This window comes from Mustela lutreola, chromosome 3 (genome assembly GCF_030435805.1).
Source record: "Mustela lutreola isolate mMusLut2 chromosome 3, mMusLut2.pri, whole genome shotgun sequence".
Lineage (NCBI taxonomy): Eukaryota > Metazoa > Chordata > Mammalia > Carnivora > Mustelidae > Mustela > Mustela lutreola.
This window is the reverse complement of record NC_081292.1, coordinates 33355800-33381426: the sequence shown is the minus strand read 5'-3', so window position 1 is coordinate 33381426 and position 25627 is coordinate 33355800. Positions and strand designations below refer to the sequence as shown.

The following is a 25627-nucleotide window of genomic DNA, read 5'->3' as shown; positions in this document are numbered from 1 at the left end:
TTGTCTTAAACTACTAAATTTGTGGCAATGTTTACAGTAGTGATCGAAAACGAATACACGTTTCACATAAAACAGCACAGGTTCAAGGCCATCACTGTGGCTTTGTACATAAGAGCTAGAGACTGAAACAGCCCAAGTGTCCATCACTAGGGGACCAGCTGAACAAATACAGAGGCCCACCGCACCCGTAGGAAACAATGGAGAAACTAACATGAACTGACTTTAAGATGTATTTTCAAGTAGAAAGAAAAGCCAAATACAGACCATGAGATACACTATTTTATCTTTCAAGCAGTAAAGAAAGAGAAATAAGAATATGCATGTATTTTTTCATAAAGAGAAACTTTATAAAGATAGGTCAGAAATAAGTGAATAAAAATAATTACTAATGGGGTACAGGAAGAAGTTGCTAGGGAAGGAAGTAAGACTTTTCTGAGAAACCTTTTTTCTTAATATATAATTTTGACTTTTGGACCATGTAAATTCTTTACATATTCAAAAAATAAAATTAAGGGGCGCCTGCATGGCTCAGTGAGTAAAAGTCTCTGCCTTTGGCTCAGGTCATGATCTCACCATCCTGGGATCCAGCTCCGCAACAGGCTCTCTGCTCAGCAGGGAGCCTGCTTCCCCCCCCCCCACCCCGCTTGTCTCTCTGCCTACTTGTGATCTCTCTCTGTCAAATAAATAAATAAAATCTTGAAAAAAATTTTAATTTAAAATTTAAAATAAAATTAAAATGTCCATACTCATGTTTAATAGTTTTCTGCCCATGATTTATTCCAAAACCTTCTCTAGACTTTTACTCTGTACCTAATGGAATTCTATCCCAGTAAAAATTTAATATTTAAGATCAACAAACTGTTTCCTGACAGGACTGTCAAAATAGTAGCTTGATGTGGGTTAAGACTGCCCATTTCTGCTGACTTTGCTATTTCTTAAATCATATTCTGACATTATGGACCTGACTGACAGGCTGTAGGACACGGGACATGATTTACAAAGCAAATAATTATACAACCCATTCCACAGTGTTTGCAACAGCGCCACCTGGTGGCTGAAATGAATACTGCAACTTTAAAATTGCAGTATTTTCTTTTTGAACCGCCGTGCTCTCTTATACTGAAATTATATTATTGGGGAAAGGGAGAGGGGAGAAGTAACCAGAGATGGTTGGTAGTAAGCCCTTCTTGGCTCCTGTATAAAACTGAGTTTACTCTGAACACGAGATAGCGATGGATTATGTTTTAAAAATGCATTTGACTTGCACAAAATTCTTCTTGAAACTTCACGCAAGAAGAAGCGATTTTGACAAAATTAATCTTAAAGACATGCCAAATCTAATTTCATCATTTTTATAATCCATATTTTAGAAGTTCAATCAGTTTCAGTTTAAAAAGAAAACAAGGAGCCAGGGTGATTTATAAGACTATTTCTGATTTCCTGATCTTTAAAAGTGCGATGATATTAGCGCATTCTAGGAGGGTCTATTATATTTTTATGGGTGGGAGGAGGGCGGGGACTTTGGTTTTAAAATCTTAAACTAATTGTCATAAAAATACTATCTGGATAATTGCTTGAATAGCTCTAATACCCAAGAAGCTATGGGACAAATCAACTCAATTTGAAAGAAATTGGTTGAGCACCCCCTGTGTACCCTGCGCCATCCTGATTCAGGTACTAAGAGGAGAGTGGAGATGCCTAAGAGACAAGCAGAAAGGAGGGCACAACTAGACATGCATAATGTGCGAGAAAACAGAAAGGATGCTAATGAGAAAGAAGGAAGGAAGACAAGCTACAGAAATGCAAGTACAACTTGTTTTTTTTTTTTTTAAGATTTTATTTATTTATTTGACAGAGAGAGATCACAAGTAGGCAGAGAGGCAGGCAGAGAGAGAGAGGAGGAAGCAGGCTCCCCCGCTGAGCAGAGAGCCCGATGTGGGGCTCGATCCCAGGACCCCGAGATCATGACCTGAGCCGAAGGCAGAGGCTTCAACCCACTGAGCCACCCAGGCGCACCAATGTTTTTTTTTTGTAATAAAGGTAACTTCTTGTGATATTTATTTATTTATTTATTTTTAAAGATTTTATTCATATATTTGACAGACAGAAAGAGAGACAGCACAATCTGGGGGAGCAGCAGGAAGAGGGAGAGGAAGAAACAGACTTCCTGCTGAGCAGAGGGCCCAACTCAGCTCCTAGGACCCTGGGATTATGACCTGAGCAGAAGGCAGACACTTAACCGACTGAGCCACCCAGGCACTCCCTCCCCTCCAACCTCACCCCCATGCAACTTTCTCATAAGCCAAGCAGGGACTGTAGGCGATTTACTTCCCTCTTTAGCTACTACTGAGTTACAGGCGAGCTTCTCGCTCAGGAATTACCATCTCTCCTTGCGTCCGCTATGACCTTGGCTGCAGACTTGCTCATCACGTGCACGATGTAGAGAGGGCAGTTCACCGCACTGGCGATGGTGATGGCTCTCAGCGTGGCCTCCGCCTCCACTGCTTCCGGGCGACACAGCTCATGGCCTTCGGGCCCTGTTATTCCCAAGGCCAGCATCTTCTTTGCTCCCTAAAAAGACAGTGGGAACAGACACATATATGCAAGGAAGGTCTACTAATGACATGTACTATTACCTTACTGTGAATTAAATACACAGCCAGGCTTTCAGACCTGTTAGGTGTAGAGGTCTGTGTGTGTGTGTATATACAGTGTGTGTATTTGGCAAACATAATTTTTTTCAAAGATTTTACTTATTTATTTGACAGACAGAGATCACAAGTAGGCAGAGAGGCAGGTGGCGGTGGGGGGGGAGTGGGCAGGTGGGAGAAGCAGGCTCCTTGCTGAGCAGCGAGCCCCATGTGGGGCTGGATCCCAGGACCCTGGGACCATGACCTGAGCTGAAGGCCGAGGCTTTAACCCACCGAGCCACCCATGCACCCTGGCAAACATAAATTTAACACATAAACATAATACTTGGTGTATGTTAGTTTTTCAGTCACATATTTCATAATTAAATGATTTTGATTGAAAAGCTAGAAAAGATAGGAGGTTAATTCGGATCACATTCGTACTACTGGTTCAGTACAAAATAAAATAAAACCAAATATTTGAATTCCCAATATTGTTGAAGTGACTCATATGACATTATGCAAGCAGCTGTGCTTTTTACTGAATCATAGTCTTCACTGTCCTCTGTCCCACCCACTGAATGATATCAGAAGAGACATTTTCCTACTCCGGAATGTTATTTCTTCCTTACAAAAGAAGTAGGAAGTCAACACTTGGAGTGGGAAAATGGCCTGCTGGGTGTCGCCTAGCTAGGAAGTGGAGAAGTCCACTTAAAGTCTGGTCTGCTTGAGTTTACAGCTCTTGCTCGCTTCCCAGGATCCTGATTGCCTTCTGGCCACCCAGCCTCACTCCCCCTGACTTTAATGGGAGCTAAGCCTAGGGAGAGGGGAAAAAAATCAGCTAATATAAAGGGTAAGAGACAGCTCTTTAAATCTTGCAGATAGTGTATCCTTTGGGCATTAATAATGGAACTCCTATGAGAAATAAATACCATCTAGATTCCTCCAGAGCACATTTTAATACCCAGTTTCTGAAAAGAGTGGGGCTTTAAGCAGCCCTTAACACCACACTGCTTATGTCATCAGATCCCACTCATGTCCGCACTTTGGCATTCTGAACCAGCAGGCGGAGCTACTAAAAAAAAAAAAAAAAAAGAAAAAAAGTGCTGGGATACACAAAGAAAAGTATTTGTTTGAGAACCATGTTTGAGATCTGATAGCTGATTTGAAAAAGGGAAATCTTCACTCCAATGTCTATACCACCTGAATATGTCCATTCTCCCAGGGGCACGGAATGAGTTCACCTACTGGGGCCCCGTTGTCTTTAGATCAAGCTACGGCCCTTTCATTCATGGCAAAGCTCTGGGGGGCAAATGCTCACCTCAGCAATCAGGTCTCCATTTTCTGCATGGACCTGAGCAATCGCTCCGATTTCCTTGCACTGCGAGAAGGCAGCATACAGCTCCTCATCCCTCACCATGTACAGGTCTTTATAGGCCATAAACATCTTGAAGGAGTTCACACCTTTGTCTTGGGCAAGGATTTTCATTTCTTCTTTCACCTAGAAGGGAATGACAGACACACGCGCGCACGTGCACACACACACACACACACACACACACACACAATATGCCATGCTTTAATTTACATAACAATGTCAGTATTCTCTTCAACCTTCAAAATGTTGCATTCAGAAGAGAATTCAGTAAAATAAGGACAAGAGTTAAATTCTTAAAAAAAAAAAAAATGCAGTTAAAGCCCTGATCCTTCCCGCAGGCTAGACCTCTATTCAACTGGTGCTGTTGGTAAGATAATCTTAAATCATTAAAGAGTTCAGTTTCCCCCCAAAGTACTTCATTTCTTCACTTGGACATAGAGTTCTTGGCATCTAGCTCCTGATGGGAAGAAATTATTTTAGAAAATGAAAACAAAGTCACTTGGCAGCCACAGGAGCAATCAAGTCTCGAGGAGGACTCAAAGCTAAAGTGAGGTGGGGCTTTGGGCTCAGATCTGAAAGCCTCAGGATGGGCGTTATGTGGGAGGAGAGAAGGATGCCACTGAGCCAACCGAAGCTCGCGGCAGGTGAGAGACTCTGAAGGGGTTGGGATCCTCAGGAGCCTTCAGGTGTGCCCAAGGTAAGACTCAAACAAGGTCAAGTCATTACCTTTACAGGTCCAATTCAAGTCTCAATGAAAATTTAAAACTTCAAAGAAAAAAATTGGTAGATTTGACCAAAGAGAGTTGTTTTAATTTCTATATGTTCACACACACACACACACACACCCAACACATGTTCTAGGCATAGGACGATTACTCTTAGTTGTTGTCTGTCAATTTACTAAGAAAAAGTCTTGAACGTTCCAGGTGAAAAATACTACCAGCAGTTCAAACAGAAAACACAAATGACGAATAAGCATGAAAAAAATGTTAACCTTTCTGCTGATTAAGAAGTGCAAAATAAGGGGCGCCTGGGTGCGCCTTTGGCTCAGGTCATGATCTCAGGGTCCTGGGATCGAGCCCCACATTGGGCTCTCTGCTCAGCAGGGAGCCTGCTTCCTCCTCTCTCTGCCTGCCTCTCTGCCTACTTGTGATCTCTCTGTCAAATAAATAAATAAACTCTGAAAAAAAAAAGGTGCAAAATAAAACAATGCAATCTTTTTCTAATGAATCAGTGATGTTAGTGGACGACTCTTTTCTTTTTTTTTAAGATTTTATTTATTTATTTGACACAGAGAGAGATCACAAGTAGGCAGAGAGGCAGAGAGAGGGGGAAGCAGGCTCCCTGCTGAGCAGAGAGCCCGATGTAGGGCTTGATCCCAGGACCCTGAGCCCATGACCTGAGCCACAGGCAGAGGCTTAACCCACTGAGCCACCCAGGCACCCTGGCAGATGATTCTATTCCGTCAGAGTACTCACTTCTGTCACTATTTACCCCCTTCCTATTCCTCTTACTTTTCTCTGTGGTGCTTTATCACCCGACATATTACATATCTACTTTTTCATGGCTTCCCCCACTAGAATTTCAGCCCCATGAGAGCAAGGGCTTTGCAGACCTTGTCCACAGCCAAGTTTGAGAACAACGCCGGCTGCAGAGTGGCCACCCGAAGCACCATGATATACTGTGTTGTGGGTTTTTTGGTGGTTTTTTGTTTTTTTAACTTTTCTATAGTTTCAAGTTTTCTCCCATGAGTCTATTATTTTTATAGTCAAAAAAGAAAAAAAAAAAAAAGCCTTAAACACTGTTAGCACATGTAGGTACTGTGGCTGAGGCCTTGCTACTCTAAAAGTGTGGTACCTGAACCAGCAACATGGGCATCGTCTGGGAGTTGGATGGAAATGCAGATTCTCAGGTCCTGCCCCAGACCTGCTGCTATGGGTTGATTTGTGCACCCTCTAAAATTCATATGTTGAAGACCTAACCCCTAGTGCCTCAAAATGGGACCTTATTTGGAAAGGGAGGCGTCGCAGATCACATCGGTGACGATGAGGTTGTGGGGGGGGGGAGCCAATCCAAGACACATTAAAAAGGGGACATTGGACACAGACAGGCACACAGGAGAATGCCAGGTGAGGACGAGGGCAGGGGCTGGGGCGGCGCTTCTACAAATCACGGAACACCCAAGATTACCTGCCAACCACGAGAAGCCAGGCAAAGGCCTGCATGGGACTCTCCCTCACAGGCCCCAGTAGGAAACAACCCTTCCAACAGCCTGACCTCAAACTTTGAGTCTCCAGAATGGCGAGACACTAGGTTTCTGTTGTTGAAGCCTCTCAGGCTGTACAACAGCCCTGGCAAACGGATATATTAACGGAACATAACCCGGGTCTTACCAATTTCACCAGGTAACCATTTGTGTTTTGAAGTGTGAGAAACACTGGAAAAGGCAACATCTTCAACTTTGCTCTATGTTATAAAGTAAGAGTGGCAGGGAGGTGAGGAGAGCAGGAGGAAGACAGGGAGAAAGAGGAAAAACAAAAGACCCTAAAAACGGAAAAGAGATTAGATGCATTACTTAGAATGGTGTTTTGGGAGAAAAAGTAACTTTTGCTGTGGACTCTAAACCTTGCTATTATGTTTGAGAAACTATCAGTTAAAGATTAATTATTTGTTTTACATTAATTTGGTGCCTGAAGCCCAACTTCTGGGGGTAAGTGCGGACACAAGTTACATGGTAACTTCAGATAAAGTCACCCTTGTGAACCCTTTCTGGTAAAAGGATTTCTGAATTAAGTCCAACATGGAAACACCTGCTGGCGATCGAAATTCAAGTAAAAATTTCTTCCAAAGTACACATGCGTGTTTTTTATGAGCAGAAATAAATGTATTTTAACATCCCTCAAAATTATCTGTTCTTTCTGAATTCTGTTGTCCTTTCTGCCACGGCCTAAATGGTTAGCAGATACGGAGGGCTGGTCTCAGCTCTGCCATGAAACCATCCGATCCCATGTTCATATTAGAGAACAGAGCAGGAAAGGCACCAGGTTAGCACACAGCTGGGGGTTAGCCTTCAAAACATGCCCGGTCTGTCCCTTCTTTGTTCTTTCTCCAGATATTAAGCATTTCTAATAAAAGTTCTACTCTGTGGGAAAATACTGCTTAAAAGAGCCTGGAGGTGTTAAAAATTGAGAAGTTCAGTACTTTTAAAAATTACAGCTGAAGATTTTACAATTCATGGATTACCTATGAGGAAAGGCTATTGTGAATGAGTATAAAGGATGTAGCCTATCATCTTTATATGCTTTAATTTTTTTTTTTTTTTTTTAGTTTTTCAAGTTGATAATACTTCACAGGATCCAAATTCAAAAGGTACAAAAAGAATATGCAAGGAAAAGCCATCCCTCTAATTCTGACTTCCAGTCACCCAGGAAGCAACTGATTATCACCAACTTCTTCTGTTTTGACATGACCAGTTTCTTGATCTGGCACAGAGCAAGGGCTAGGGAACTAAAAGGAAGAAGTGTTGTCCCCGCCCCCTCCCCCTCAGGGACGCCCCCTCCCTCAGCCACCCCCCTCCACCATCACGCTGTGGTTCACCTGGTCACTCCACCATGTCACCGCCACGTGAAGGCTGTAGTCGCAGCACACTTTGGGGTCAGCCCAGCTCCGCCAGGTCTCAAAGGCCTGGAGGAGGGAAGCGCCCTTCTGAGGAATGGCGAAATCAATGATCATGGTGGTGCCTCCCGCCAGGGCAGCCTGGAATCAAAAGAGGGTTTCAACAGGTTAGTATCAATTTTCTAGCTGAGTCATTTATCTCCTGGATCGCTATGCATTTGCAAGCCCCAGGGAAAGCTTGAGGGGTCCAGGAAGTTGCACAGATGCTGTCTGTTTAGAAGACCCAAAGGGACATGGGGCACCTGGGTGGCTCAGTGGGTTAAAGCCTCTGCCTTCCGCTCAGGTCATGATCTCAGTGTCCTGGGATCGAGCTTCATATTGGGCTCTCTGCTCAGGAGGAAGCCTGCTTCCTCCTCTCTCTCTGCCTGCCTCTCTGTCTACTTGTGATCTCTGTCAAATAAATAAAATCTTTAAAAAAAAAACGGGGAAGATACAAAACTTCTTCTTCTCTAGAAAATTATATTCATTATTGTGAAGTCTCTTTTCATCGGTCTTAGTGAATTGCTTCTCTAGTGGCCCCGTGCTCCACACAGACTCACATAGTGTCGGTGTCACCTTCATTCCTCACAGTCAACTGGTGACCTTTGTCTTTCCTTAACTCCTGACTGGTCCCTGTAATTTGTCTCCACGGCTCTGGTCTTCCTTCAACCTCATATCATTCTTCTCCTTGATCTTTGTATCTCAAGTTTTGCTTCCACTCCATCCAATATGAAATCCTCAAGGCAAGTAGAAGCACATTCCAAAGCACAAACGTGACCACTTGACTCCAAAGGTTAACACTGAATGCTTCGTACCACCCCTTGGAATGAAGTTGAGTCTTCTTAACATGGTCTACAAGGCCCCATGTGATCTGGCTCAACTTTTATTTTCCTTGGTATATTATCGTAAATGTTAACTTACAATTAATTTTAAAAGTAAGCTAAGTAAGTTCTTAATTAAGTGTCCTTGATGAATTACTGAAATTGATTTTACTTAAACTAAAATCACGAGGTATTAATGTGCTTTTAATTGTTGTGGTCAAACAAGGTAGGTGAGGAAAACAGAGCAGAGAGGGATGCTCATGCTGGTCACTGACCAAGGAGGCTGACTGATTCCAGGCCTGGAAGCTCAGAGTCCATGCTTACCAGCTGAGAAGCCCACCAGCCCCTCTCCTAGGTCCCTCTGTCTGTACACCCATCACCCTCCCTGCGAAGCTGCCCAGATACACGGAGAGATCCCATGTCCCACCTGGTTTACTAGCTCTATTCTTGCTTACTTCAATGGATTTTTATTTTTTCTAAGTCACTTGGCCCCACTCCAGTTCTTTTTGCTCTCAAAAATTTCTTTATATAAGATCACATGCTTTGTCTCTACCTTTAGATAACATTGCCTCATTCCTGGCAAACAATACCTTTCTACGTTTCTTAAGAAATCCCTATTGGTTCACTACAGTAAAGACAATACTAGGAAAAAAAAAAACAAACCCTCAGGCTCTATATTTTTATTTGAATGCAAATTAATCTTCTTGCCTTCTTCTGTCTTAAAGTGTCTACCCAGTACATCACAGACGTCCCTTGAGGATGAAGGGCATTTTTCTAATAGCACGTGCTGTTAATTAAAGAGTTAGAAGAAAGTACTTTTTTAGTGTCTACTGAACTATAAAATCAAGCTGAGAGAACTATTCTTTCCATTCTTTCCATATTAAAAGTCTTCCACATGCAGGAGGTGGGCAAACCAGATACACTGCTGATGGAAATTAAAAGAAAAAAGATGGCACAACCACTTTGGAAAGCAGTTTTTCAGAAAGTTAAAACATGGAGTTACCCAACCTCAGTTACCTGAGCCAGGAAGTCCAATCCTAGGCATGTAATCCAAAGAAATGAAAAACATTTCCACACAGAAACCTGTACACCAATATTCAGAAGCAGCATTATTCATTATAGACCGAAAGTAGAAACAACTCAAATGCCCATGAACTGTTGCCTGGATAACAAAATGCGGTAGAGGAACGCTACGGAATCTTATTCGGCCATAAGAAGGAAACATTGGCACAGGCTGTGGATGAAACTGGAACATGTTACACTGAGTGCAAGAAGCCAGTCACAGAGGATCACATGCTGATTCCACTTGTATGAAACCTCCAGAAGCGGCAAATCCACAGAGACCATAAGTAGGGCAGTGGTGGCCTTGGGCCTTGGAAGGGTTGAGTTGAGACAATAGCTAATGGCGAACCTACTTTCTTTTTGAATAAAATGTCCTAACATTGATTGTGGTGATGGTTGTCCAATTCCAGGAATATACCAAAAACCACTACTAAAATATAGCTTAAATGGCTGAATTGTGTTATATATGAATTATATCTTCATGAAACGGTTACCAATAATAAAAAAAAAAAAAAGGTCTGCCACATGTAAGCCACGACATGGAGTGAGAGGGGGTAGGAAGGGCCACAAATAATCAGACAAAAGCTCTCCACGTAGGTCTGTAGTTAGGTCTGTAGTCTGGAATTGGAGATGGAAATATGAATGAATCATTATAGTAAAATAATCAGTTTGTAGTAACGGACGGCAAGCATACTCCTACAAGAACCGGTGGTATAGAAATTGCCAAGGGGAAGTAAAAATTGCTAAGCTCCTTAGATGAGGTCCCCAGGAAAGACCATTGGGAATTCAGAGGAGGGAAGAATAAACAGACCAGACTAAGTATAGATTGAAATTAGCATATGGACACACACATGAAGTGGCCAACAGCATAACGCTATCTAACATGCAATGAGCACTTACTATGTGCCGGGAACAATTCTGATGTTCCAGATGCTCTAACTTTTGGACTCATATCATCAGATCTGCAGTAGGGAATATGATTAGCCCCATTTGGGAGCTGAGGAGATCCAGCAGAGCACTCTTACATAACTTGACCAAAGCGGGACCAGAACCAGGTCATCAAGTTCCAGAGCCCTGTGCTCTGAGGAACAGCTAACAGCACAGAGTCACTTTGAGGAAGGGCCCATGAGGAAAAGCCAGCAGCTTGGCAGAAGGTGGGAAAGGGCAGAACTTAGACCTAGACTAGGGCTGATTCAAAGCACTGGTTCCAACAAGAAGAAGGCTGCACCATCCGCCTGGGCGGCAGGACTCTATGAACAGATTCTAACTGTGATGACTGACGGTGGCAGACGAGGGGACAGAGGAGGCAGCAGCTCTGGCGTGGAGAGGCAGCAGGAGTGTGGTGTGGAACACCCTGCGTGTGTGGTGCCTGTGCACAGAGACAAACACAGACCTGACACTAAGGAGCCATCAAGGGCAGGAGAAGGTTAGGGCAGTCACCTTGGAGAGGATGCCAGAGGGGTCCTGAGGGTATGGACTGCTGCTGGTCTTCTCGCCAGACTGCAGATGTCATAGTCAAAGGGCCATCTTCCAAAACGATAGCAGATCGAAATTCCTGGGGCTACAATTTGCAAGCTCCCAAATCAGGATTTATCACACCTGCTCCGCCTCCCTAATTCCCTGGGAGCAGGAAAGGGACAGGAGAACTGCCACTCACCTCTCCTTTGTTTCTTTTTGTCCTGTTTCTCCTCCATGCCCTTTGTCCCTCTGCTCTGCTCAACACCGGAACACAGAAGCTCTACTGAATGGGAGAGGGCGTGGGCAGATGCACGGAAAACCAGCCAGGGGGGCATGAGCTACTCATCACCAGGGACCAGCTGCCGGCCACGGTCTGCACCCCAGCCTCCTCTGAGCCTCCTTCCTCCCCCTCTTCTCCTGGTCCCTTTAGTTACCCAGGGTCCATTCACTCCCCAAAGTTATCTCAAATCCCCGGATATTATTTCGAGACCTAAGACATCCCCTTCCTCCCACGGGATCCGGGGAGCCACACGCCAGAGCAACGGATCTGTAATCCCAAAGACAATGTCAAGAAGACGTGTTCTTCCCAGGAGGTACTGACCTCTTCAAAGAAGAGCCTGTAAGTGCCCAGGCCTGAATTAAGCATGCTCTACCCATTACATCATTTAACCAAGCCTTGCTGCAGTCTGGTGAGGTAAGGATGGTTTTTACTTCACAGCTGAAGATGTTGGGGCTCAGAGATGTCGAATGACCCCCAGGTGACACGGAGGAGTGTGCAGCTCTGAGGGGCTAAGTCTTACCTTCACCTACTCTGGGCCTCAACCCTCTGCCCCTCTGCCATGTCTGGGATCTCATTTCCAGCCAGTTGCCCCAGGTCAGGGGTGAATCACTCCTCTGAGAAATGCAGAGGTTGATAAAGTGAATGAGGCACTCGGGACATCAAATGCCTTCCAAAACCAAACAAATCCCACCAGACCGTCAACTGGAAAGTCACAAACGAAACACAGTCTCATACGGCTCGGTTGTTGTCCATCTCTGACAATCACTACTGGAATAATGTGGCCCTAGAAGATTCACAAGGAAGGGCCCTTTGGGGTTCACTTCACAAACGATCTTCAGGTCTTACCTAACATTTGAGGAATGAGGAGAGTTAGGTAGGGGAGGGAGAACCAGTAAAGGCTGAAAATTTCTCTCATATTTCTGGGTGAACCTGGATTGTTTCCTTTGTTTTTTTATGGCTGACTGACTTCATTCCACTTTTATTTGTCGGATAGCCAAATAAAATGTATTTACCTTATCTAATCTTGGCTCATAAATCAATTCTTTCAGCTCCTAATTACTTTGGCTGCTCTCCCTTGAAAAACCTTCCAATTTATCTAAAGCTTTCCTTTGGGGGGAGGAGGAGAGCAAGTGCTGTATCAGGTGCAAATGGGATAGAACATAAATCGAGATAAACTCCAACCAACAGCAGGGTCACAATATTATATAACACAAGATTCTACTTAAGAATGTATTAGGTTGTAAATCATTACGGAAAGCAGCTCAAGCATCGTCTTCCTTTTGATGGGGTCACCAAGTTTTCATTTCTAAGCTCATCCTTAAACAAGTGACTTGGTCTTCTTATAATCAATCATGGGACCTGATCAGTGAACCCAAGTGAAGCAGAAAGAAATCCAAGAGGATATTTGAGCCTTAGGGAGAACCCCAGGACTGAATTCTCAGCTTTCTCATAGTTGCTAAGACTTATGGAAACAAACTTCATGATCTCAGTTTATGTTCCAACTCTGGAAGCACATTCAGCTTTGTAAAAGATGGTCTCCGCATTTGCCTGTCTCCTTGTGCCCTCCTCCACCTCGACTCTGACATATTAGCCACACCATCGTCCATCCAACTCTTCAAACCAGACTGAGGAGTCACCCTTGACATTTCTCTCTTTTCTCGACATCCCCAGATCCAACCCACTGGGAAGCCCAGCTCTCCCCCCACCCCCGTGGGCTGCCTTCTACATATTCCAGGAATCTTTCTCCTTCCTGTGTCTTCACCTCTGCTGCCCAGTGCCATCTATGTCCCCCAACTGGACTAAGGCAGTAGCTTCTTCACTGTCACCTTGTCCCCGGCCATGCTCGCCACTGCCAATCTTACACTGATTTCCCTTTGCTCTTAGGATGGAGAAGAGTCAATTATTACACATCCCATAAGGCTAAACTTCAGCTGGCCCTTCCAATGGCTCTTACGTCACCTCCCTCCCAACCCATTCACCCCACTCCAGTGACGTCATCCCTCCCTCTCCTTGGAGAGCTCTCAGCTCCTTTCTACCTCACTTAGAGATATAGGAAGGAGCTTACTTCTGTTCTTCCCTACCCAGTCTCTCTTCTACCTGAGTTCAGTGACCTTAACCTTGGCTGCACACCAGCATCGTCTAGGGAAATTTATCCCATTCCTCAGAGATCTTGATTGGATGGATATAGTTTCATCTCTGTCTGTCTTGTGCCCACTACAGTGCCTGGTACATAAAGGTTCTTTAAATGTTTAAGGGAATGTTAAAAAAAAAAAAAAAAAATCACAGTCCCAAGATGGAATCACTTATGCTAGGCCAAGTCATCGAAACAGGGCTTAATACCTAATCAAACTGTAGCTTCAACCTCCCTCAGAAATGTAGTCAGAAATTTTTCTGGTCAGCACCAATGAGGTAATCCGTCACATGGGCCCTCTCCATCCCCCAAAGTAAGATGAGATCATCTGCATGATAAGACCCCATGTCCCTCCCCCTCGGGAAAACTGACCATTCATGGAACAATCCTTTCTTCTCTTTTGCTAGTGACTTTCCTGCCCCACTCTCCTTCTTATAAAAACCTTCCGTTTTGTAAACTCCTTGGAGCTTCTTTCTACTTGCCAGAAGGGATGTCGCCTGGTTTCAGAATCACTTAATAAAGACAACAAGATCTTCAAGTTTACTCAACTGAATTTTTGTTCTTATGGGGAGAAAGAAAGGGAGGGATCAATTCATTTCCCCCAATAGCTATAAGCTGGAGTGATTCTGATGCTTCACTTTTCCAACAGAAAATAAGAAAGCAGTGTAACTTGCATGTTAATGTGACATGTCATTTCTTCAAAATATTGCTAGCCCTGGCCATGTAATTTCCTGGTTCCTTCTAGGAAAAGGTTAATGTGTAATATATACTCCAAGAGCATAGGAAAACCAAGTACTCAGTTTTGTCCAAAGCCTATTACCTAATCAGCGTTAGCCAGGATTGGTAATAGAACAGATTGGAATCCATATTTGTCTCAAATGATTTTTTTTTCCCAGATTGCAGTTTGTTTTACTTTAAACAACTTTTAATGTCTTTGTTTTTATATGTGAACAGATCCCTAGAATTTGGGAACTCATGACCACCATGAAAACAACTTCTCTACTGGATGCAACAAAACATAACTGAAGACTTGAAGAGCCCTCCCTCAGTTTGTTACTTGACATGTGATAGGAAAAGCACAAAGTGGAAGTGAGCAGTAGACTCTGGGTAGTTGCTCACTTATCACCCACATAACGTGCTCAGAAACAGCCTGAGTTGCAGCAAGCCATCAGGACAGGGGACCTTGCAAAAGGGAAAATGCCAGACCTTAAGTTTTCACAGTCATCTAAATTAAGCCCACAAGTCCAAAAGTCTACTGTATATACTTTATTATTAAAGCCAACATAAATTAGAGCCCCATGTGTCTCTAGCCTGTCTGCCATTGGGAACAAAGACCACCAAACAAAGTTTTGTTTGAGTTTTGAAACCAAGTTTTGACACCAAGTTTTTCAACTCTAAGAGCCCAATCACAATGTCTGCCACTTAGTAGGTTACCAAGAAATATTTGTTGACTGAAATAATATCACCCAACCATCAACTTGAACAATACTTAGTTTAGAACCGTTCCATATTAGATGGCAGTGACAAGGTCCAGAGTACGCCATTGTGGCATAAAAATCTTTTTGAGCTGAAGGTATTTAAGAATAGCCACGTGTGTGTGTGTGTGTGTGTTTGTGAACTTCCTTATCTGCCTAAAAGCAAAGCCTCCCCAAAAAATTCAACTGTAATAAATCCCCTTCTGGAAGTTTCGCCACCATGGAAGATTGGCTCTTAACACCTGAGACTAGAAACCTGTACCGTGCCTCAACAGATCTTGTCACAAACTCTCAAGTCTCCCACCTATTCTCTTAGGATCTGATGGGTCTTTCCTAAAAGCCATTTGTTTTCCCATAAGTGCCCTTCTCCCCCTTCCTTTCCCTGTTAGGGTAGCATATAAACCCCAAATTTTTATTGTCCCTTGAGTCACATTTTTCTGTGAACTCACAGGTGTGTGAAATTTAAAGACCTGTCTTTTCTCTTGTTAATCTGTCTTTTGTCTGTTAATTTGCATGCCTTAGTAACCACACCCAAGAGGCTAGAGGAAAATTTTTTTCCTCCCAAGAGTAGCATCATGAAAACCTTGATTTCTACACCTCCTTTTTTGGACATTAAAAACACCTGGCCCAGGCAAATGAGGGAGGGAACAAGCAGTGGAACTGAAAAACACAGAGAACTCAAGTATGAAAACTGGAAGAAGACGCCCCAGATTTTGTAAAGTTCCGTGAGAGAATTCCTAGCACACAACGTCCTCAGTAGGACCCTATTTAATATCAAATTGTTTCGAATTAACCTTGGAGGGTTTTTTTTTTTCTTCCTCTGATGAGTACAAAGATTAACTCTGTAATCAGTAAAGAGCCACTCAAGGCAATCATAGAATTATAAACTCTTCGAGCTGGAACAGGCAAACTATTAGCACAACAAGAACATTCAAAACTCAGCTTCACCAATAAGGAAAGAAATGCTTGTTTAAAAACATTAAGAAATTCTATGTTTTTCCAATTAAATTGGCACTGATTTTTTTTAAGGCAGTAGCTACAATTAGCTAGGATTCAATGAAATGAGGATTATAATGTATTGCCCATGGGAGCACAAACGGAAGAATCTGCATGTATGTATTAAACTCTTTTAAGACTGATCTAATACTCTTCGGTCCCATCATTTCACCCTAAGGGGTGATTTCTAAGTCAATTATCAAGAATCTATGCAATAATTTTTGTCCCAACATTGTTATACAAACAAACAAAACAAAATAAAACAAACAAACAAAAAAAACCCAAAAAAACCTGGAAACCACCAAAATGTCCACCACTGAGAAGATGGGAGGGGAGCTATCAACAGTTTGTGAAACCAGATGAAAAAATGAGTAGCACATTAGGAAGGAAGGAAGGAAGAACGAATCGTTTGGAAAATCCTGAGTTCAAAGTGCTTGTGGGATATCACAACCAGGTTGTGATATCCTCAGACAGGCAGAAATAGTAGCCTGATGCACAGAGACACCAAAACCAGAGAGAAATCTCTGAGACTCAACCTCGGCGAGGATAATGGGGCCATGGAAATCCCATTCTCCAATGATAGTCAAGGTCCTGGACAAATGTGTGATGAACAAGGCTATCTCTGAAGAGTAGGCAAAATTTAGCAGAAAATGTTTATATGCCCCCCAGAAAGAAAAGCATGAAAATACAGGAAGCAAAATGTTAAAATGTTTAAGAATGTTAAAATATATGATTTAAATATTATTTTCTTTACATGCAACTGGCTTTTCCTTTTTTAAAAAAGGAAACGAATATATATTGAGCAATTGTAATGCTCCAGCATTTTCCTATAGGACTGGATAATGAATAGTATGTTTCCATGACTGCCAACATTAATTGAAGTTGTTCTTCTGACAGATGCGTCATTATATAGACAAGATAATGTTAACCCCGAGAAAAGAAGTGACTTGTCCAAGGTCACACAGTCAGCCCACAGAGCCTCTGAAGCCCAGCTCAGAGCTCCTGCAAGCAACAGAGAAAGGGATTTGGCTTGCGATCAAGTTTTCACAAGTGCAGTTCTCCTACAAGGTGAAGAAATTCTATAAATATGCCACAAATGCATGCTTAATCACATACCTTCCACTGCCTTATTATAAGTAATCATCTTGATGGCACTTTACCAAAAAGCTCCAGAGTAAAGTGTAATTTCCTTTCTTGATAATTTTGAAGACTTTTTGTCTTATACACAAAAAAGTATACTGTGTGTTTTCCCAATTAAAAAAAAAAAAGATCCTTCTGCCAGACTGATGCTGCCAGATTTTTAATGTGAGCCCATCTACTCCAAGCTGCACATATTCTGAATATCAATAAATATATATTTGAAAACTAGCTGAGCTTTAGTCTCTTATCACAGGATGTAGCAAAAGCAAAGTCATAATTCCTTCAACTATATCTAATTCGCAATTTCCATTTGAATAAAAAAACTCATTGTTTTTCCTCAGGGATATTGAATTATTGGAAGACGACTGTACATCTAGTATAGACCAACAAGATGAAATATGATTTCCTTAAAGCAGAAATTATTTCTATTAGTTAAATCAGAGAGAAAGCTTTTGCCTATAATTAAGTAAATCAATTACAGGCTTTAACCCAACCTCTGCCATAAATGAGATTTACAAAATATGTTAACCTTAGGTTGACCCGTGTATTTCATTTCTTAAACTGGACGACATCACAATCTGGTGATCAATAAATAGAATATCACAAACGCTATCCTTTCTACATGTCAGATGTTACAGATGATCAGCCTGAGGCATGCAGAAAGCCAACACTTAGAGCCCATCTCCTGAAAGCATCATATATCATTTTTCCTTTACAGCTTTCTTTACGTAAGGGACCCATTTCTGTATCCTTAGAGATGATGTGGCCATAAATGTATGTACAAATGCCTCACAAACCTAACACCTGAGATGTGTGTTTGTTTTGATAACCTTAACTGCCTCTAGCTTTAGGAAGGGGAAGGGCTACTGCATTCCTTAAGGATGACTGACTGCTCAATTTTGCAACTTACCCAGTATTTTCATCCCAGCATCTACCACTCAGACAAATCGAAACATCACATGTTTTCCCAATGGTTTCAGAAAGGAAGAGAGCCTGACAGGTAGGAGCTGTACCAATAGTGGGCAGTAAGGAATTTGAAGAGCCACTTGGTCACTTACTGGTGTGTGACCTTAGGCAGGTGACTTACATTTCAGTTTCCTCAACTGCAAAAGGAGATAATGGCCCCTGAGAGTGTTGGCAGATGAACAGTTTAGCCCAGGGCCTAGCAGTGGTGAGCCTGGATAAAATAAATGTGACTTTTCAAGTGTAATCTACGGCACCATTAGCATGTACAAAAGTCTTCTTTGTTTCTATTTCCATGACCTAGAAACTCGACCAACATTGCCTTGGGGATTACTGCAAAGATTCTATAAAAGAGGACAAGGTGACTCCAAAATAGTCCCCTTTCAGAACTCAGGCCAATACTTTAATGATCATGTTTATCTGTACTTACCCATCCAGTTCCCTTTTACGGAGTCTCCTCTGTTTCTGGGTGCAGGAAAGGTTATCTCCTGGGATCCAACCAGGATTGAAGTAGACTTTTGTATCAGTGTCTTTGTGAGTACTGTTTAATGTTCAACATGAATTTAGCCTTTCCTAAATCTTTGACCTTAACATCTTTGAGTATATTGTTTAATTAAGACCAAAAGCTCCTGAAGAACATGTTTTTTAATCGTTCCACAACCTTTAAGTCTGGAAATACCTAGAGAATCAGCTGGTGGTTAAGTTCTTTCAAATGCTGATGACTACACTACGATAAGAAGCTTCAAAGACCTGCCTAGAATTGTAAATCTCCATGCTAGGAATCCCTGAATGGCCAAAGAACAGCAGATAGAAGACTAAGAACCACCTTTCAGGGCCTTGGGGGCACACACAGATAATCTTGAGAAAGCGAAGGAAATATTCTTCCTCTAGAACATTCAAACCAGCTTCCTGGCTGCATCTTTAGAACCCAGAGGAGAAAAAGGGAGATGATGAAGGGAAGTGATGCTAGTGGCCTGGCAACTGATAGCCAGAAGGAGCAGCTTTGCACCTGGCAAATAGAGGCATCATAGGAGTGCTCCTCCATCAGCAAAGCACTTTGTTAAGGATGAGCCTTGATAACAGAAAGTGTGTCTACTGTAACTGCAAACAACAGGTCACAAAATTTTATACACAGGTATACACACATACACACACAATCATACATACATGCATAATACAATCTCAATTAGGTAAAATAAGGCATATTAGAAAGCATAAAAGCAATACACCAAAACAACTGTCATGGTGTTGAGATTACAGATAATATTTTTTTCCAATTTTGTACAATCATGTATTGCTTTTATCTCTGAAAATTTTATTTAAAATGTAAAAAATAAGTTCACCGAATTTTAGCAAATTTTACTTTTTAACAAAAGGGCAACACGCATATTCGATTTTCACAACAGATGTTGATACATCCTACAAAAGACTTTGACCACTGCCCTGATGGGAAAGGTTAATAATTAGTAACTAGGAGTAAGCTTTCCAAATCTTGATGTGAGCAGCCCGCCCCAGACCCCTCTCTCTGGGTCAAATGGTTCTTCTATTCAACATACTTGTCAATCAGAGATGACTGAGAAATGTGGAGGGGGGTGTGTGTGAAGAGAATAAAACTATTTGAGAGAAGTTAGTAAAGCAAAGGCACTACGGTCCAAACCGCCGTGAAAGCCTGCACGACTAAGGAGCCTCATCTGTTTCGCACCCAAGTGTTAAGGCTTTAAGGAGAGCAGTACTTTCACTCTGGGAAGAGGCCCTTTCCTCCCTGCAGCTCCAAAACGCAAGCCTCGGGCTTCAGCCAAAGTGCTGAGTGGGGCTTTAACTTTATGGAGCTGTAAGGCAGTCAGGTTCATCTCCAGATCTTGTTTTCAGGAGCTCTGGAGAATCGTTTAAGGTTCTTTTCATAGACCAGAGCCTCTAGGCCTTTGTGTCTAGAGAAACCCAAGCCTCTCCCCCTTGGGTTTGGTAACTGACACTCCCGCACCATCAGCCCAGCTGCGGGGGGGGGGGGGGGGGGGGGGCTCAAGCAGCGGGAATCCGATCCCTATTTGATGGCCCCTGGGCAAGCCCGTTAAGAGATGGGGCCAGGTTGCCTTGGGGCCAGTGTGAGTACTCCGAGACCATGCTGGAAGATTTCTCTTCCAAATTCTGGTCACGGCTGTGTCTTTTCTACTGGAGGGTGGAGGCAAAGATTGTGGTCACGGTGGGCTTCCAGTCTGCCCAGACTTACCGCGATCCAGCGCACGCTGTGAACTTGGAAGTCAGGGCAGTAAGCACTGGGTGAATGGGTTTTTCCTTTGGTTTTGGCCGGGGATGGGACACGGGGAGAAAATGGCTGGGAGCGCCCACAAAACCAAAAGATTCTACAGGTATTACGAAAGACTTGTGGACTTCCACAGAATAGTGACAGTGGGGAGGGGAGTGCGGTGGAGCCCAGAGCGCGCAGCAATGAGGGGGAGAAGCCGGATAGCCTTAAACTTGTCAATGACCCAAAGGGAGAAGCCAAGGGCGTCTGGCGCGGCCTGAGCTGGGCTGATGGCCGCGAGAAGGCGCCTGGAAGGGCGCGCGCGCGGAGGGGAGGTCAAGACCGGGTCCCCAGACGTCGGTCGCTGCGGCCGGGATCGCTCCAGGCCCCCCCACCCCACCCCCCGGCTCCTCCGCGCGGCACAGGCGGCGCCCCAGGAGCGCGGCGGCAGCGGGGTTGGTTGGGGGGGGGGGCGGTGTGCGGAGAGGCGGGCGCGGCGGCGCGGGTACCTTGGTGCCCTGGTGGAAGTCGTCCACGGACCGCGAGCCCATGAAGGGGAACTGCATGTGCGTGTGCGTGTCGATGCCGCCGGGCAGGACCAGCTTGCCCGCCGCGTCGAGGACCCGCAGGCCGGCGGGCGCGCCCCCGGGGGGCAGCAGGTCGCGCCCGATCGCCCGCACCGCGCCGTCCTCCACCAGCACGTCGGCCACCTGCGAGAGGTCGTCGTTGACCACGCGCCCCCCGCGGATCAGGAGCCGCGACGGCGCCGCCATGGCGGGGGGTTGCGGGGTAGGTGCTCCCTCACGGTCCCGGAGGACGCTCGGCACCCTGGGCTCCGGCTCCGAAGCGCGGACGAGCGCGGAGCCCCCGCGCCCTCGCGGGTTTATAGACTGGCGCTGGCGGACTCCACCCCGGGAGGGCTGGGCTGGCGCCCGCGGGCTGGGACGGGCCGGGCCCGCACCGCTCCCGCCTCGGGGTGCTGCGCCCGGAGCCTGGGGGTCTGAGCCGTCAGAAGCCAAAGTCTTGGAGTGTAAACGTCTGTTTTCCTTCATAAGAAAAGCCGCTTTGTAGGGGAGGAAATCTACCTTATCCCTTCCCTTGAAGACGAACGTGTCAGTCCCAAGACACACACACACACACACACACACACACACACACACACACACACACACACACACTTACACACACACAGAAACCCCTACAGCAACAATGATAATACCCACGGAAGAAAGAACCACTTGATCTGGATTTCCTTGTTTTTGTTTTTTGTTGTTGTTGTTTTGTTTTTTTAAGATTTTATTTATTTATTTGACAGAGATCACAAGTAGGCAGAGAGGCAGGTAGAGAGAGAGGAAGCTCTCTGCTGAGCAGAGAGCCCGACGCGGGGCTCGATCCCAGGACCCTGGGATCATGATCTGGGCCGAAGGCAGAGGCTTAACCCACTGAGCCACCAGGTGCCCCAGATGTGGATTTCCTTGTAAAAATATTCTTTATATGAGGAGCAAATCACCCCACAAATCAGTCATCGGCAGACACAGTGTGAAAGTTCAGAGTGAAAACATTGAATCTATTTGAAACTAAAGCGGTTTGATACCAACTCTTTTCCAGGTTTTAATGATGCAATGCAGACCAGCAAGGTCTTCATGGAAAACAGCAGGTAATGTAATTCTAAAGATCTGGGTTTTTCCTCAGGTTTTTCCTTTTTCTTTTTTTGACTGGCTTGGAGATCTTCAGTTAAATCGCTCACCATCTGGGGTCCTCTGTTTTCTCAGACATAAATCTGAGATAATACTTCTCCCCTCCCCAGATCCTCTTCGAGGAGCAGATAAGGTGATGGTTGTGCATGTACCTTAATAAAATGGGAAATACAATACAAACTTATTTAACAAATACTGGCTTTGTAAGGACTGACCATTGGGGTGGAGGGGTGGTTAGATAGAGGGTTAAGTGTTAAAGAAAAATGACATTCTTATCCTCAGGAGTCAAGAGCCGACGGTGACACATTTCAGTATATGACAAAATATATAAAACAAAATTCTACCTTTGAGAGAGGATAAAGAGTTTAGAGGAAAGGGAAAGTGGACTTTGTCTTGAAGAAAATTAGATATCAAAGATTCCCAAAGTGATATTTGAACCAGGGCAGAGAGGACACGGACATAAATAGATGAGGGGTGGGAAGAGGAAAGGCATTCTAGGTCGTAGGAACAGAGTATGGAAAGCCTTGGGGAGGTGATGGCAAATGAAGTCTGATAGAACTGGTGATGGGTTCAGGGATAGGCACGTGTCCCAAGCTGACTGACTGTGCCCAGTGAGAGCAGATCTTCTGTTAGGTGGAACAGATGGGGAGCTTGTTTCTTCTTGCTGGACTTGAACCTGAAAGATTATAAACAAGAGGCTTCTGGGAGCCATGCAAACCACATGGCTCTTAAGTGAACAGAGCCAACATGGAGGACATGAAGGAGAGATGGAGAGAGGCTGGGTTCTCACATTCTTGAAGCTTCTGAAACTACCCATGCCTCAAGTCCTCTCGTCTAGACTTTCCCCTGTTTGTGGAAGCGGGTTTACTTTGGGTCTTCTGTTACTTTTAATAGCTGACAGAGGCTGGGAAGACAGCTTTGAGTCTGGAGACGAGGCGGTCCCATGTGAATTCAGGGATGTCATTTTCAATCATGAAATGCAAGATATCGCCAAATTTCCTCAGCTCTCAGATTACACACACATATCGAAATGATTAAAAATTAGAAAGCCTCAGTAATTTCAAATTCCGGATTTGGCCATCAAGCCAGGAACAAGAAATCCAAGAACGTAATACGATTATTATCAAAAGGGTGTTGGGTAAGGGTGGAAGGAATTATTATAAACGTAATGAAACGCCTACAAGCCTTTCAAACAACACACCATGCTAGGAAAATAGGATGCGATGTGAGGGCGGTTATGATGTCCTTTCTGAAATTGTCCGGGTGAATGATTTCAAAAGGTTTCTTTATTTTAGATGCATGAGATCATGAAATGCCTTGCAACACAATCCAAAACAAACTTGCCATGAACTCAAACTTTCGTCAGAAAAGAGGTTTGTAGAATGTCACTGAAGCAGGAGGATATATGGCTCGTTGGGATTCACTGAGCTCAACACAAGAGAGAGTGGGGAAACTTAAGGAGAAGCATTGTTAGCTTGTAGAAAGAGTTAGCTCCCTTTCTGGTGGGACATCCGTGTCCCACACCAGCTCACTGGGCAGGAGGAGCCCGGGCAAGCATTCTCCTTGGAGAGAGCATGTCCTCGGAGTAGCCCTGCCTTTCTTGGCTTCGTCCTGTTCACCTGCCTCCTTCTTCAGAGGTCTGCAGTGGACAAGGATTTGGGAGACAGACAGGATGCTGGTGGGAAGCAAGACTGCCATTTTGCATTCCTCCTGCTGGGGAAGACTCAGGTTGACTGACTCACAGAACAAAGTGTGTCTGAGAGCAAATTACTCCTCACAGGATGAACTGACATTCAAAGGATTTCAAAGATTGATGCTTCACCACGGAAAGCCTCCCTGACTTATGGTTTAAAGAGGCAGCAAGGTAGAGGAGAAAATCACGAGTTCCTTCACTGAGTCCTTGTGTTTATGGGGAAACAAATCCACTTGGCCTAGTGGAATCTAAGTCCTCAGCTCGCCTGAGGTCCAGGAGTTTGCTTTCCCTATTCTTCTAACCTGTCCGGCTCCTGCTCTAGCCCCCCGTGGCCTTTAGAGGGTCTTAAGCCATTGTCCACAGGCAGAGGGAAGGGATGGTGAGGGTGTGCCAGCAACACCAAGGACAGGACAGGACAGGACTGGGCGTTTCCAGAAAGCGTGCCCTAGCCAGGGTCTGCAGGAGTCCCCAGTTCCCTGTCCCACCCTGGGATCCAAGTCCCTGGCAGGAGAATGAGGTGATAGCTCAGTGATCGAAGAGGTGAGGAGGTGGCATAGACAGGTCAAAATAGAAGAAAACCAACTAGGGAATTGGAATTAGGAGTCTAATCCTGGCACTGATGATGATGATAATCTTGGTTGAGTCACTTACTCTCCAGGCTTCTGTTTCTTCAACTAAAAACCAAGGAGCTAGGTTAACAGGACCCACCCTCTGTGCTTTTAGAGTTTTGTGATTCTGTGAACAGGGACAGAAGCTCACCTGCAGAGGGCCCTGCAGAGCCCTAGAGTTCAGTCCTTCTCGGGTCAAGGTGTGTGACTTGGAGACCGAGCGGGACTTGCCTTTGAGATTCAGGATTATTTTATTTCTGGTCCCTCCACTGAAGCAGAGGGGCTCTGCGTGGAAAGGGTGCATACAGAATGCATAAGCTGCAGTCCTCTAGGGACAATGCTGGGTGGGGCTGATCTGGGAGTCTGGGTGCTGATGAGCAAGGATGACATTTTTTCACTGCTCAGCAATGACCTGCTTGGTGGGTGGGAATGGCCCCCTGACTCTGGAGAGGTAGAGAGAGAGAGAGAGAGAGAGAGCGAGCGCTGGTCATTTCACAGCTCCACAAGGTATTCTTCCTTGAAGCACCAGTCCTGGGTAGAAGGAGAAGATAGCTGACCTGAATAACGATACCAGCTTCGGCCACGAACATTTATCAGGCACTCACATCAGGTCGGGACTGGGCCAAATACTCGATATGCCTTATTTCACTTCACCCCCATAACAAGTCTGTGACCTGAACGCTGTTTGTTCCTTTAATAGATGAGCCTTTTGAGGTCATACGGTTTGCCCAAAGTCACACAGCAATAAATTCTGGAAGTACGCCATTCTGGAACCTGCAATTTACCCATAATGTGAATCCAGGTTCCAAAGCTATATTCATCTCCTGGCTGCACTGGGGCCTCAGATGGCATGAACGGGTAAACGAGAATCCAGGAGTGAAATCCTACATCCCTGACACTGACTTCACACCTCTAGCCCCCGTGGTGGGCTGCGTCAGAGCTGCCCATAGTTCCCTCAACGGTGATGACTCTATGGCAGAGCCATTTTGTGCTCTTGCTCATGTAACCAAGGTCATGAGTGGGAAAATAAATAAATAAATAAGTAATATTATAAAGTGGACTTTTTGGTAACAAATTAACAAGTCTCATGCATCATATCCAACACACCCACATTGACCTGTGTTGGGGAAAAACTTGCAGACATGTTATTGTCTGAGTCCAAGAAACTCAAGGAAAAAAAAACTTTTTTTTGGCTTGTTTTTTGTTTGTCACAATATTCTGATGCGAAGCTGCCAGTTTTAGGCACGCTCTGGGAAAGCGGGCTCTAGCAGCGCGTCTGCGTTTTCCTACAGGTGCTGCAACAAAGCACCACAAAGGAGGCAGCTTGAGTGAGCACAGATTTAGCATTTTTTGGTCATAGAGCCCAGTCAGTTTCCACTGGACCAGAGTCAGACTGCGC

At 44.5% G+C, this 25627-nt stretch overlaps 1 protein-coding gene across 3 annotated transcripts in view; it reads right to left on the bottom strand.

The window, feature by feature from the left end:
- Positions 1-21122, bottom strand: part of DPYS (dihydropyrimidinase) — an 80651-nt gene extending 59529 nt beyond the window's left edge. Inside the window, exons 1-4 of one of the 3 annotated variants that reach the window (XM_059165811.1) lie at positions 20740-21122; positions 7606-7764; positions 3952-4131; positions 2382-2571 (exon numbers count right to left, since the gene is read on the bottom strand). In XM_059165811.1, the coding sequence (XP_059021794.1) occupies positions 2382-2571; positions 3952-4131; positions 7606-7764; positions 20740-21003 (793 nt within the window). In that variant the 5' untranslated portion in view covers positions 21004-21122. The remainder of the gene's footprint in view (positions 1-2381; positions 2572-3951; positions 4132-7605; positions 7765-20739) is intronic. The other 2 variants (XM_059165809.1, XM_059165808.1) reach the window with 2 other exon arrangements.
- Positions 21123-25627: the final 4505 nt, after the last annotated feature.